Source organism: Diorhabda sublineata, chromosome 4, assembly GCF_026230105.1.
Source record: "Diorhabda sublineata isolate icDioSubl1.1 chromosome 4, icDioSubl1.1, whole genome shotgun sequence".
In the NCBI taxonomy this organism is placed as follows: domain Eukaryota; kingdom Metazoa; phylum Arthropoda; class Insecta; order Coleoptera; family Chrysomelidae; genus Diorhabda; species Diorhabda sublineata.
In genome coordinates this window covers 34157486-34173376 of record NC_079477.1, presented here as the reverse complement: position 1 = coordinate 34173376, position 15891 = coordinate 34157486, and the positions used below count along the sequence as shown (strand labels likewise).

General features: G+C 31.7%; 1 protein-coding gene across 1 annotated transcript in view; it reads right to left on the bottom strand.

Annotated features, from left to right (window-relative positions):
- LOC130442729 (runt-related transcription factor 3-like) overlaps positions 1-15891 on the bottom strand; it is a 73344-nt gene that overhangs the window by 36554 nt on the left and 20899 nt on the right. The window contains exon 3 of the mRNA XM_056777077.1: positions 270-470. Coding sequence (XP_056633055.1) covers positions 270-470 — 201 coding nt within the window. The remainder of the gene's footprint in view (positions 1-269; positions 471-15891) is intronic.

The window sequence follows — 15891 nt, the reverse complement described above, 5'->3', positions numbered from 1 at the left end:
TTTTGTCAAACAAGAAGCCGCTCTCATACACAATTGGCGCTGATGACGTAGTACCTATTTGGAGGGTATATCGGGGGGTATAAAATATATCCAGACTCTCAAACTTTGTAAGTTTGTTAATACTTATCCTATCGACTTCAAATATACACCATTATTCTTGTAAAATTGAGTTGTATGCATTTCCGTTGAAAAAGATTATAGTTTTGTTAACTTTTACTGTAAAAGTATAAATTTGTGCTTAATGAAATGGATATAGTAAATTAACTTACCACTGAGTTTGAATGGTAAGCTACCAGTAAGATGATCTGATGCGAAAGGTCGAGGACCAAAAGGGAAATGATGGAATCCTTGTTGCCTGGTTTTTGACCTTGGTTCCCTTGGTCCATCAACGGTCACTTTGATGGCTTTATTGTAAGTAGCAACTTGTGGAGGTGTTGTGGAGACGATAATAGTCAAAGTGAAACTTTTTCCTGAAAATAATGAATCAATTTTATAACTTATGATTTAATTAAACTGGGTTATGACATAAAACATGGGATAAAATAGTCGATATCAATTACTTCCTCATTTTAAAGTGATAGTTCTCCAATTTTAATAAAAAAATTAAAAAATTGTTTTTATTCTACCTATATAGCTCAGTTCACTTGCTTATCGCGGGTTTTCACTAAATATAAGGGCATTGGTTTGAACGATGCAGAAAGGAGATAAGTTGCGAGAATATAATTGAAACAAGAGCTGTAGAAAAAATTTTATGAAGAAAAAAGTGGAGGAATGTCCAAATCCCATCACAAAAAGTGACAGTACCAAAAGAATACTGAAAAACAAATACTAGAAAAAGAAACAGCGGGCAAATGATATAGTTGGCGTCACGGAGGAAAAACAAAGGAAAAAAAATAATTCCAGAAAGTGGGAGAAGAAAAGAGAACCAAAGGAAATAGAGTTGAATCTCAGAGGTGCTTACGAAGAATATATCTCTTTGACGAGCAGATAATGATGGATGAATCCACTCAAAAGTGTAGGTTAATACAACAAGGAGGAGACCCAACTCATATTATCTACACAAACGAAGCGTAAAATCGTTCTTTCATACTCGTTAAGAAGCTGATAGCTGAAAAGAGTAACGAAAGCCAGTCTCGAAAGGGCAGAGATTAGTCATAGTACATAGTACATAGTACAAAATATTGCTGGATATTAACTCACAACGGCTTGTTATCTACTCAACCACAACACTCCTATATTGAATTTTGAAAAATTTTTATATTTATATATATTTTTATATAGATTCAGTTAACTTCCAAAATACTTACTTAAACTCTCCAGCATCTTTTCAAATGTGTCAAAAGGAATCACAATATTAAAAATATATGAAACAATGCCCTCTAGCGTTCACGTTCCAAATTGAATTGCTTGGAATTTATATATTTTGTATTGCTGAAAAAATACTCTTTCAAGCACCATCAAGTTTATAAAAATAAGTTGAGTAGAACCAGACTTACAGGGATGTTTCTATAACACGGTTCCCACCCTGCCCCACTTGCGAAAATTTATTGAGGAACTCTTAACTCCTTAATATGTTAAATTTTAACAAATTCTGTTTTTTAAATTCTATATTTTCAAATATAGAGGTGAGCTAAAAGTCTTAAAATAATTTTCACGTATTTCTTGGGAACACTCTTATCATATTTTTTTTCCCTGTTATATAATCCGTTCCTAGGATATGGTCGACGGCCGTTTTTAGTAGCTAGACACCCTCCCGGTATAAACTCACTCAGAAAAGAAATTTTATATATTTGAAATTAATAAAAGCGTGTTAATATAAGATATTGATATCCATCTATTTTCGGGATTCCATATTGAAAATATTACAGTTCCACTTCCATATTTGTTATTGAAAAACTTATTACTGTAACGAAATTATTATAGTACTCGGTTCAATACAGTATTGATATCAAAAATCAATACTATGAATGGAAACATTCAATATACCCTGCCTTGATAACAAAAAATTGAAAAATTGCATGTTTATTACATCAGTCTCGGTGTCCTCTTCAACTCATAGCTTAGAGTTCCTGAATCCGTAATAAAATTTTAAAATAAACACAGAAAGAAGTTCGCATGTATATTTAAAAGCAAAATATGAATGTAAGAAGAGCGAAACCTGAGAAGCCATTAATATTTCCATTTGTAATTTTCGCCTTTTTACGGGTTTTTCCATCAACTAGGGAAACATATACATTCGGGACGCCACAACATTATTTCAGGTGCAACATTAAAATATTATTTGACGCTTTTCTCTTCCCCGCTACAAAACTTGAGTATCATCTTCGTTTTAGGTGATATTTAGCATTGGCTAAGATACATTTCATCGAAAGATTAACGCATATTTTTCATAACAAAAAATCTTTATAGGAAAAAAAATAGAATGTTTATTATGACTGTATAAAAGCTTCCAACTATTTTGAACTTCAGAAAATGAACAATAGGAAAAAAATAATGGTTAGACGACATACAAATCCAAATTTTTTTATTTCATAATTTGCTTCAGGAAACCAGAAAATTGACACTCAATTATATTAGAGCACTAAGCAGGCTAAACGACGATCTGTCTTTTCCGAATCATTTTACGAATAAAAAGTCATTGACAACTTTATTCATGTAAATATCGTTAACCAAATAATCAAGAATTATTTATATTTTCATAGAAAAATATATTTACTGTAGCTTTTTACTAATTATTCCTTCTATTTTGATAAGCGCAACGGTTTCCGTTGAAATGGAATAGCTTCTTTTGGTTACTCCTTTCTCTCAAAAAATTGCCTGGATATGAAATATTCAAATAAAAGAAAATAATTTTAGCCCTATATCTTATTGTTTCAATATTATCTGAATTAAGCTAGAATTCTTTGAAATAAAAGTTATTTTTTATTATTATTTTTTCAATTAACAAATTATGTCATATTATTAGTGGTTGGATGAGTTAACACCATCCTCAATAATCGATCTTATCATTTGTCATTCTGTGGCGCCATTGTTAAAGTCTTCTTTTATTCATATCAGTCAGTCTGTTATCTTCCTTTGTACTTTTACTGTTCGAAAGATCATTCAGCAGTAACCGTGGTAGACAGAAAAATATTTCGAATGAGAAGTGCTTGTTCGTTTGAATCCTATAGATTACCTGGCAGGGATTCTACTTCCAATCGTTATGTTCTAAATTCACGTTTCTTACACAATTTTAGTGTCCTGAAGAACTGTTTATATTCACCATCACGCAACCTTATTTCGCTTAAAATAATGAGACATTATCATTTAATATTATTATAATTATGCGGACATGCATATTTTACTGTCAGGGAGCAAATGTCAAAAAACCACCAGAGTCAAATTTTCGAAGACACTTTTGAATAGATCAGTAAACATTGAGTCTAAAAAATTTCCAATTGATGCTTTGTGTGGTTAGAAACTTTATAAAAGTTGTATCGAAAATCAGCACTGATTAAAATTGTAGATCACAAAATTGACAAAAAAAATCTTCCCTATATTTATTTCTGGAATTATCATCATGAGAATATCGCCAATCTAATAACTGAAGGTATTGTTTTGTACATGATATGCTGACATTTCCACATATATACAGTCAGGCATTTAATATAATTAAAAATGCCTACTTGTATTTCTCATATATTTGAGCAATACAATTCCCAAAAGAAACTTAACCAGTCTCTTCTTTATACGGGCCTTTATCAATATCTACCTATTCTATTGTTTATGTGTATGTACGTACGTTTACTTGTAAGAAAGTAATATAATTTCAGAATTGAACGATCTTTCTTAGTGATAACTTGTATTTATTGCCAGTGCTGCTACACTTTGTGACCAAAAATATTTTCCTAGCCTAACCTAACCTTACCTAATTAGACATAACCTATCCTAACCATACCAACCTAATCTAACCTAACCTAATCTAACCCAAACAAAAACAGGTACTGTTAGTTGTGGAATTAAAACCTTTTTCAATTATTTATTGTTATCTTCAGTAGCGCTCTTACTCTATACACTATCATTCACTATTTTTCTCTCACACACAGTATTTTTATATTTTTCATCTTGAATTCTATGTTCTATTATATTCTTTTTTTTTGTAGAAATATATTTCAACTATGTTCTTTTTCTGTTTGTTATGTAATTTTATTCGTCTATCTATCACTTTTTTGTTTTGTTTTCCTTCTATAATTTGAAATTTTAGTATTTACGTCTAGTAGAAGGTGATTTCTGTCTACTTTTACTCTGTTGCTTTCGTGAATTCCTTTACGCTGACAACTGTTTACCATTGTTTTGTCTTTGTATTTTTTATTAGTTTTCTTTCTTTCTTCGTCATCATAATATGTTCTGTACTATACATTGAAATATGTTTATTTGTAAAATTGCATTTACAATGAGCTTTCAAGAAATGGATTTAACTTCGCAACAACACAGTACATGGTAGACAATTGACATTAGAAGTGCCATTTGAAAAACTAGAAAGACTTAAAAATCCTTTTCGGCCTACATATTAAAATGAGGTGGTAGAAGATAACGTGGTGTTCGTTTCTACTAAATTCACAAACAAATGGGTAGGTTGCAACAGCTTTACAAAAATAATTAATTATTTCGTCAAACTCATTGTATATATGTTATGTCTAGGTGTATATAGAAATACAGCACCTTGTATTCTCAGTTGCCCACCCTGTACATTTCTAGCCAAGCGTATTTTATTGAATATTTTTCATAAAATTCACTATAATTTTTGAGCACATCTCGTATTTCACTACAGCGAATATCTAATTTGAAAGTTGATACTGATTTCATCCTCTAAAAAACGTAATCCTTTAGTCCACCTCCAACGTGTAAATTCCAATCGAAACTCCTAACGAAATCCTTGATATATAGCCACATTGGCAATACATCCTGGTATTACAATATCCGGTTAAAACCCCATAAAACGATACAGCGACGGCTATACTGGATACCTGCTTTTCCTCGCACTATTCGTATCCTATTACAAGGTTTTAGTTGATTGATGTCCATTTAAAAGTATTTTGCAGGACACAACAACGAATTTTGAAATTCAGTTTTTCCGATTTTTATTTATTACAAAGAATAGCCGGAGAGCTGGGCTGAACGTTGAGGGACGTTATAAGCTTTTCCTTGGACAGTATTAGACAGAAAGCATCAAGGATAATAGAAAAGTCCTATATTTGAGTATATCAACATGTTTCATAGATATAAAATTATATTTCATTACCACACACATTTTTTAACTGTACCTTAAGTGATCTTTCATTTTATAACCTGCTTTAACCTTGTTGATACTTTTTTATAATATATAATATCAAAGTGATATTTTTCTATCATTTCATACATGAATTTTGTCGCTTAACATTTTATGATCAAAATTTGTTGAGAGTCACGTGATTAGGTCATCGCTTTACAGTTGAGTGGTCACGACTTCAGGTCTGAGTAGGAAATGAGTAATTTTGCATCTGTGTGATACTATTTTTAATTAAATTAACATAATATTACAAATTTCATAACGATTTTCTGTAAAATGAATCATTTATATCAGCCTTCAGTTAAATTGGGTTTGAAATGTAAAAAATCCTCAGTATTTTACCACTTAAGAACTAGAGAAAGATCATATAGAAAGTGTAACTCTCTTATAATAAGTAGGTTGAAACAAAAATCACGCCAAACATTTTATCTTTCCTCTTTTTGTGTATTCAAATTAAGTTCTTCCTTCCAATTTTCAAATTAAAATAAAATCGAACGCTATAAATCTGCTTCATTCAAATCAAAAGTGCAACGATACTATTTCCTAACTAAAATTCAATAAAATAAATGGACCAAAAATTCAGTAATTATTGTGGTTAGTAACTATGAAAAACTACTTGAGTTGATTATTGAACATTGAAATTTGGAAAATTTCATTAGATTAAATTAGATTTTCTTGTTTGTTAACTTTTAAACGATTTCTTCGATTAATCCAGATGTTTACATGATGACGAAGAACAGTGATAAGATATTATCAACAATTTTTGACCATTTATGCTTGTGAGATGTGCTGCATCTAGAAATAAAATCTGTTAACTTTCTAGTTAAATTATGGGCTGACAGTGGTCAACTCTTATTGCATATTAATTACATATTAATAATAATTAATTACATATATTTTGTATTTAGAAACAAATTATCAAATCCGTTTAGATCTTCGATTCTTCAACCTAAAAATATTTGACCAAAAAAAAAGCCGTGGGCAGCAGAACTCCATCACGAAAGTCGAATTTTTCGTCGAATGAAGAATTTAACTAATACACAAACAAATCTTTCGATAAAATGAATTTCTTGGAAATGATATCAATTCTCAATCTTATTTCTTTATATGGAAAATTTGCTATTGCTCAATAATTTTTCATTTCACAAGTTAACTCTCTCTCTCGAATGAAAATTCATGATTTCAATAGACCCGGTAGTCTCGAACCCTCTTGCTCAATTCCAATTGACAACAAAGAAAATATTGTCATAATGACAAGAAATTTCGAAAATGGGAAGTAAAAAAAATCACCCTAGCAACGATCATACTCGTATTATTCATTAAATAGGAGGCGGTCCAGTTCAACAATTACAACGATCAAAATGATTTCGGGCGTTTTGTGCTAGAACAACTGAAGAAGAAAACTTTGAACTTGAGAAAGACAATTCTTCAACATCACCCCTACTTTCATGCGAAGTTCTAACCCTCTAGTTAAACTTTTTCTGGCCAAAAAATAAGAAAATATAACAAAAATGACCATAAAATGGAGAGGGGTGGAGATGGAAAGTTTCGACCTTAGATAGGAAATCATCTCGCAACTAATTGAACCTACATGTGAAATTTTATTTTTTAGTCACTTTTCGTTTGACCTACAGAGGTAAGCAAAGGTCAAAAACCACCTTTTTTGCACTGCGACCCCTCGAAATATTCATTTGTTTTCAACCAAACTCTAATAACATCAATCCGCCGCCAAAAACCCATGTATGCTAACTTTGAACCAAATCGGACCCATAGCAATTTCCCGAGAGACGAAAATAAGAGTTGTAGCTTAAACAGATATATATATATATATATATATATATATATATATATATATATAAACTACAGACATTCGAAAAACCATTATAATCGTGTTCAGGAGGTCTCAAAACATGGGAAAAATGATGTGCCCCCCATTTTTATTCTAGTCATGCCTACCGTAATAGTCTAATTGTTCCTTGAAAAATTCGACTAATAAATTTAGAATTACAGTCAAATACAGTAGTTACGTGGACTTTTAAATAACTTTGTAACGATTACGTATTGGCATAAGGGTTAATCAAGTCAAGATCTTCATCTTGAACTGTAATGTTGAAGGCACCAACAATATCAGTCTAATTAATATATCGGTTTCTTATTTTTGAAATATTTTCAGTTCTTTCATTGAAAACTTTTGTAAGTAGACTTCTCCCTTGATACCAGTTACTGAAGAGTTCATGAAAGACATTTCTCAATATATTCTTCCATTTGCAGAATTTTTGATATATCTTAACAATAAATCTTAAATATATGGAATTTATTTCGAATAATGCTTTTATTTTGCCATTTAATTGAGTTGTGCATTTTATAATTTAATCATTATTATGACCAATAAGAAATTTTATCCTATCCTTAATTACTATAAGTGTCTGTAAACTAAGGGTCTTACTCAGTTGAAGCTCTTCAATTATTATTGTTTTTGTCTACACTAACATTAATATGTAAAATTCGGCACTTTGCTATGCTTTTACACTAAGAACTTAGATAACTTACTCAAAAGGCTTCGTCCTCTTCAGGTTTCTCTCAAGGTTCGTGTTGCTGAGGAGCTGAATAGCCTCGATGTTCACATGTTTCAAGAGCCGCTGTTAGTGACTCTGGGAATTTAGTGAATACCTGCCTTACTGTGTCTATTTCCCGGTCCCAATAAAGATCGCTATTAGCGCCAGATTTTTTGCTGTATTATCCTATGGTACCTGTGCATCGTCTACATAAGGCTCCTTTTTATGGATGAAATTTACAAGTACCGATTTTTTCTTGTTTAAACTTATCTTCCATTATTTATTCCAATAAATAATTTTATTAATTGATGTCTGTAGATTGGGTAGATACTTCTTCGGGGTAACAGCCTACGGTAAAAATAGCTGTGTCTCTGCAAACGTAGCGAAAGTGTGGTTTTCTAATTGAGAAATGTCACTGGTGTATAATAGCTAAAGGAGCGGCTCAAGAACACTAACTTGTGGTACATCCGCACAAATTTCCTTTAAGTTTGATGAGCAGCTTCCTGTTTTATTCTGAAGGCTCGTTCTTTTATATAGGACAGTTTTGTATATTGGTTAGAGTTTATTCAGTTTATACTTGAGCTCTGAATGTCAAACTTTGTTAAACGCCCGAGCCAGGTCTAAAAAACAGAGGAGCAGACTTTTTTCTTTCTTAGTGATTTTTCTATGACATATGTTATCCTGTGTACTGGTTCTATGGTGAAGTTTTCTTTCTTCAAGTATAAGGATTAATCTTTTTACTAGTATTTTCTTGAATAGCTTTGGTATCGTTTGTGATAGTGATATTGGTCTGTATGAAGATACCTACTACGTTTGGTTTGGGAATCATTATGACTTCAGGTACTTTCCACAAGGTAGGTACATACTCAAGGCGGAAGGCTGCGTTTATAATATGCGTTAATTTGATTATAGCTTTCTTTAGTGAATGTTTCAGTATCTCTTCTGTGATTAAGTCAAGGCCAGGAGCTCTCTTCTGGTTGATATTTACTTTAATCATTGTGGATACTTACTTTGGAGTAGTATGAGTTATTTTCAAACTGTCTTGATTTTGTATTAATTGTTCAAGTCGTTCTTCTACTTCGATAGCTGTAAAAGTGTGTGCTAAATGTTCTGCAAATATATTTTTGCTTTTTGTTGACTGTTTCTAGCCCTCCTACCATCTTGGTTTTTGATTGGAAAAATTTGGGTGATTGGTCTCTTTAATCTTCTGGTCGCCTTCTATAGTGACTATTCCGTAGACTTGTCGTATGTTAATTCGCTTAAGTACTCACTTATAGTTTTGTTTTTCATATTTTGGATTTTCAATTTCAGTTGTTGAGTAGCATTATTCAGTCTGGTTTTGTCTTCTGCGTTTCAGTTTGTGCTTTTCACGTGTTAGTTTTCTAATTTCGTTTGGGTAGTTATTTCCCTTCCTCATTGCGATTAGGTTGGGGGTACAATTCCATGCAGCTTGTTGGATACATTGGACTAGGATTTCCAAATCCTTCTCCAACTCTTCTTTGTTTCTGAGATTCACTGAGAGATTAGTTCTTCTAATATAGCTTGGAAATTCTGCCAATCTGTTGGTCTATTGACTAAGTATGGAGGGTTTTGTTTTTGAAACTAATCGTGAAGGGAATAGAGGAATGGTCTGAGTTCATATTCGACTCCTCTTCTACTTGCAGATAATTAAATGATATATTCCTTGTTATCGATCAAGTCGGGAATTTTATCGGTAGACCAGTGTGTTGGTTTACCTGTTGATAGGATTTATCACTTCAGTTGCTTAGTTGCATTGAATAGTTCCTCTCTTTCTGTTGTAATAAGCCTTGGTCCCCAGTAGGTGTGTTTTGTAATGCATCTCACGCATCTTTCAATTTCAATAGAGAAACTTCAACGTGTTTGAATAAAAAAATATTAAGAAGCTATCCCAAAAACATTATATATGCTATTAAATGATTTATTTTTCCTATATAAATTATTTTTTGTATTTTCTCAATTGTCCAATAGCCGATTCCACAAATAGTTTCAGGTTCTACGAATGTTTTATCTGCCCCCACTTTGACAAATATGTCAGCTATATCAATCACCTCCACTTCAGCATAATTTGGAACCTATTGAGTCTCTTATCTCTCAGAAATATTTGAAAATTCCAAAAATATTTGCCTTGCTCATATTGAATCTCGTCATCTGAATCTCTGTTGAATCCAATGTATATTATTTCACTCTATCTACGAACAAGCTACGACTTGGGTTCTTAGGCCGCCCCTGGCCATCTACAATGGGATTTTAAAATTCGGCGAATTCGCGTTGCACCTTTGATTGTTTTTTATAAAAGCGAAGCGAACTTTTTATTATAGAAGGATGTTTATTACAGTATTTCTTTTAAATAATTTCTACGAAAGTCTATTTATTTATTTATTGTATTTCTATTTGTTCTAGAACTTTGCAGATTTCTATTTGTGGTATATAAATAAGTGTATGTAGTGCAATTAGTTAGTTTAAAATAAATAGTCGTAGTGAAAGTTAAATGTTTTGTATGGTCTAATTTAAGAACGTGGGGGACATTTTTAATAATTTACCCCACGAATAGAAAGAGTGGAAATGAATACGAAAAACGTTACATTGTTATTTGGTAATGATAACAATTTTTATAATTAAAACAAAATAAAACTGACACAATTTTATTCTATAAGGAAAATAAATATGTAATACATAATAACTAGGTCGAATGATTCCAATGAAATTGAATATATAAGGTAAAGAAAAATGATAAGCCTCCATAAAATATTTATATGAGTGCATTTGTTTAAATTTTGTTACTTTACCATTTCTCAAGTATGTGATCGATGTGAATGTACTTTTTCTATGTAGTAGATTGATCACTGATCCTAATCCAATAATTATTAGTTTATTCATGTATTAGAGAAACACATAACAAGATACAGGCCATAAATTATCCTTTTGTGGTAGTAGAGTGATAGTAGTACTTGAACTCACCAAGAGATGTTATTTTAAAATACTTTTGATAAATTCCCATAATATAGTGAATATTTCAAAAGTTATTTGAAATATACTAATAAAAATTTTGAAATTATTAGCTATTTTGCCGTTAAGCAAATATTGTTCATGAGCCTGTTTGTATATGGAAAAAATTCGACAATATATTAATATTCCCTCGCACGATACGCCAAAGAAAAAGTTTTGCAAATTTTTGTTTGTTCTGTTATTATTTATGACTTGATGGCGACTGCTATTTTTGATATTTATCGAACATTTTTGTTTGGACAATTGCATATATAGAGATAAATAACGAGATGTATTGGTTTTTTGTTTTCGATATTTCGAAATTAATAAATACCGTAGGCTATCCTATTAGGGTCGTAACTGTAAAAATAATTTGTAGCGTATTTTAGAATATGTTTATGCATGAGTGATATCATGGTAGTTGGAATGTCCGTTATACAGATAAGAATAGATTCATAGTTCAGAAAATAAAATGATACTGTGTATTAAACTGTCCCACACGATTGTTTTAATATATTTGAAATGATTTTCCTGAGTCCCGTGACGCCAAGTTATTTTTACTGATTCACAAATTAGGCGAAAAGCTTACTATGCCAGTACTCAATGTTATGATCTAAATAAAAGTAGGACGGGATAATTTTTTGGGTATGGATGTAAGTTATGATCAACTCGATTAAACTTCCTCAACTTACTCACCATTTATGAGAACTGGAGAGCTGATAGCGACGAGCAGGGAGCAATGGAAATTTGGTTCCAAGTGATAAGGGATCTAGTCATTATGAGTGATTACTCTTTTGAAGAGGAAATATATGAGAAGCCATAAAAGAAAGAAATAGAAAGTGTTACAAATAAATATTTGATTAACACTCAAAATACGTAGCTGTTCTGTATGTATGTACTTTAATGTAACAAAAAAAAACGTCTTCCAGCTTTTTTCTGGCCTTTTTTTAATTAGACAAGTTGATTCAATTATAGTTTACTGTTTAGCTTCAAGTTACAGGATTAATTGTTTTTTATCTATCAGTCTAGATAATAATTGGAAACATTTTGAGACGGTTTTATTTTTTTATTGTCATAATCACTTATCCAACATAGTCTCTTCTTCCATATATAAATTTAATCCAGCCAGGCTCCAACCTTTTCAATCCTTCCAAATAATAGTTGTTGTCTTACTCCTGAAACTAGGCGCTTACGTATTCGTTTAAGCCCTCGTGTAATGAAAATAAATCTCCTGCAAGCGATACTTTGAGGTTGGGAAGTACTAAATATACACTGGGGGCCAGTTCTGGTAATAGAGCAACTGATTAAAAGTGTATCTCGTAATTTCATCGCCAAAGTGTGATAAAATGCTTTGTTCCCATGAAAAAACAATATTTTTGGCTCCAAATGTTTTTTTCTGATATCTACCTTACCTTATCCGTCTATAATGCGCGATACTCACCTGCTGTTTTACTTTATTGGAGATAGTCAATTAACACAATCCCATGACTATCGCAAAACAACGGTCGCCGTTACTTTTCCGGTAGATGAAACCGTCTTTGCGTTTTTCGATGCTTGTTTGCCTTTTGGAGTCAAGTGTTTTGATACTTTTTATTGTTCCAGGATGGTTATATCTACAGTTAAGAAGCCACGCAAAAAATCTGATTCATTTCGCTGAGACCGAGACTGAGAAATATGGATTCAAATGTGCTTTTTGTCCAAAGTGCGCAAACTCTTACGCATGCATGATTCTTTAGATAGTATATAGACTTTCTGACATGCCAATAGCCTCTTCTATCTCTCTAACAATTTAAGGAACTTCTTCGATAATATATCTGGTTGTCGCAGTTTTTGGCTATTCCTAATGGTAGTTGTGAGTCAAGCGACAGGGGCACGTTTGAATTTAGATGCCTACAATTTTATTGTTATATATGGTGGTGTAGAGTCTCTGTTTATAGTGTTTAGCTCCTCATTTGTTTAGACATATTGCTTTACAAAACATATTTTTAATGACAGTTCAACAGCTACATTTTTTTCATTTCCTAGGAAAATATTCAAAAGGACTCACTTATACTTGTAAAACATAAACTAAGCGCTTAAAGTGGCTAAAAATTTTATGAGAATCTCTCAAGGCATACGCAAATATACTTCCCAGATTATAAGAGCTAACTTTTTCAGGTTAAGGCTAGAAACTTTTAAATTATCTTCGTTTTCACATTTATAATATTCCAAATATAAGTGGAGTGAATCGTTTGCAAAAATCCCCATCTTAATCTTGATTCACCGAACATATAACTTAATAATCTGAAAAGAATCGTTAACTACGCCAGTATTGTAAGCTGTTGTTCTACTTATTTAAATCTCTCTGAGCTAATGCGGGTGTTAATGACGGACCTGTGACTGGATAAGATAGCTTTCAGCAAGTTGGTTAAATCTGTTTTAAAGTTTTGTTATATGCATATATCATCCATTTAGATAAATTTTTCAATTTGGAGAACAAAAATAATCAGAAGGTCCCAGGACAAAAACGCATTTATTGCAATTGCGCAAATATTGTTATCCCTATTTCATCACTCAAAATCGGCTGTGGCTAAGCCTCTACTGTTCTCGATCATCCTTGTCGTCAACCTATGATCTGAATAGAGTAATTTCCGGGATCTGTCGATATTTTGCAGTATATTTAAGTTTGACGCATAATCTACTTGCTCGAAATTGTTGTCACTCATTTTTAAAACGTGTTTTTCATCATTTTTAAGTCTTTAACATGGTTCGATGTTTCCAATTCTTACGTAGTTCGACCACTAGCTCATCTTTCCTACTCTCATTCGAAGGATAAAAAAAGTCTTTGACAAGTGGGCATAGTTTTGAATTTAATCTGATTGCTCAAAGTAGGGGGCCAAAACGTCAATTGCAACCGTGTAGGTCATACTAATAAAAGCATATTAACAACAAGTATTTCAACTATCGATTTTATTTCAGACTCACACTGCATATTTTTCAGAACCTTCTTACTGCATTATAATATTAAAACTATGAAATTTGACCAATAAATTGATAATGTGAATTTTTTAAAGAGATTCACTTTGCTACGTGTGATGTGTGCAGAAATTATAAACTGCACTGTTGATTGAAGTCCAATCGTGAATTGTACATTGAGAGATATACTGTAGATAACTTCTAATTATATTAATAATAATAATTATATTCTATTATGTAAATCGAACCTCTTTGTCCAAGCTATTTGTATTTACATCCTAATTCAAAATTTTTTACCATTAACTTCATACTATTCAATATAGAAATTATATGGTCCATAAATATTAGGTTAATAATAATGGAGAACTTGGTATCAATATTAATAAATGTGCTGTAGCGTGTGTCGTTGCAAATAATATTAAAACATCAATATGAATATTCAAACCTTCGACATAAAAGACAAGGGAAGATAAGACACCCCAAGCTGATCTGAATGTTAATGGTCTAGAAAAAAATGTGAGTAATGTTAACAGAGAATCCGAGTGTCGACTGGCGCCGGCGATACCAAAAAAAGGCATATAGATGGAATATGATACGATTTTCTTGTTTCCTAAATCAAAATTTTTTTTAAATAAACTATGTGTAACCTTAATTTGCTGTTAACTCAACTATACTATTTAAAAAATCCAATTCGAATAATTTTTAGTATTATTTCGATTACTAGTCCCACGAGAAGTTATATGGGTTATTCCACATCAAAAAGTGTTTTAAGAAACATAGTGAATATCTCTGCAGTCCAAATTTTGGAAATATTTGGAGTATTTGTGACGAAGCAAACATATAACTTTCGAAATAGGGTTTTCCTACGTTATACAAAATGCCTTAAGAGAAATCAACACTCTGTAGCTTATTCTACTCAGCGGCGGCAGTGGCAAGTGAAAGTGAGTTGACAAATTAGTAGATTTTATTTTAAAACTGAAAATCAATAGTTTACCCTGCTGATAATGCCTTCACCTTTCCAAAAAACTGTATCAATACACAAATAATGGTTTTATTGAGTACCTGTATATATATTCATCCAATTTTCACCCATTTTACTTAGAGAAAAGTTTGTGTTTGTTTTAAATATATAACCTCACATTTTGTTCATCCTGATGCCTCTTCACTTCCCAATACTAAATATGGAAAGCAGTGAAGACTATTGCTTACATTATATCCGCTGAACCAGTTTCATAAGCTTCTGTTTTAAAAGCACGTTCATATTCACATTTTTTGCGTTTAGGTATATTCGCATTTAATACAACTGGTTTCGGTTGCTAACTACGTTTGATTGCTATTATTTTCTCCAAAATAAGAAATAAAAAAATTAATGTCCTCACAGATTGCACGCTAATGTCAGTCAATGTTTCATTTCGAGGCCGATTATTACATTCGCGAGTTACACGTGCACCGCTTTCTTGTGCACGCGGATCAGTATAGGAGAGGGAGGATTGACCAATAAACGTGGATTTCTCATGCATAATCAACGTCATACGATGTGAAATTCCGTTGATAAAATAAATGATTTCAGTACAGAAGTACAAAAATAATGACAGGACAGAATTTAAATACTTCTTTATTCAAAAGGAGACAAAAAACCTGTAGATGCTTGTCTAACTGCCGTTTTTTATGAAGAAGAGATATTTCAGATTCGCCAGCTAATGCAATAAATTACTTTATATTCCATAACTTTATGTTACAGGATGATAAACTTTTCTAAAATAATTCTACTGAAAATATGTTAATTTTATGCAATAAGAAGAATGGACAAAAAGTACATTTCGCTTTTCAAAAACAGATCATCAGAGAAGGGAATGGAATACCACATTCAACAAACCCGACAGGCATTCTTAAGGTTTTTCGTTAAATGCCAAGTTTGGAAAGTTGTACATTGAAAGTGACTGCTTTTGACAAACTTAGGTACATTGGACAGCTAGACCGAAAAATAATGAATCTTTTAATATATTAAAATAAAAAGTGAAAAACAAATTTTTTGGAACATACAATGCGAAATACTGAGCTACTTGC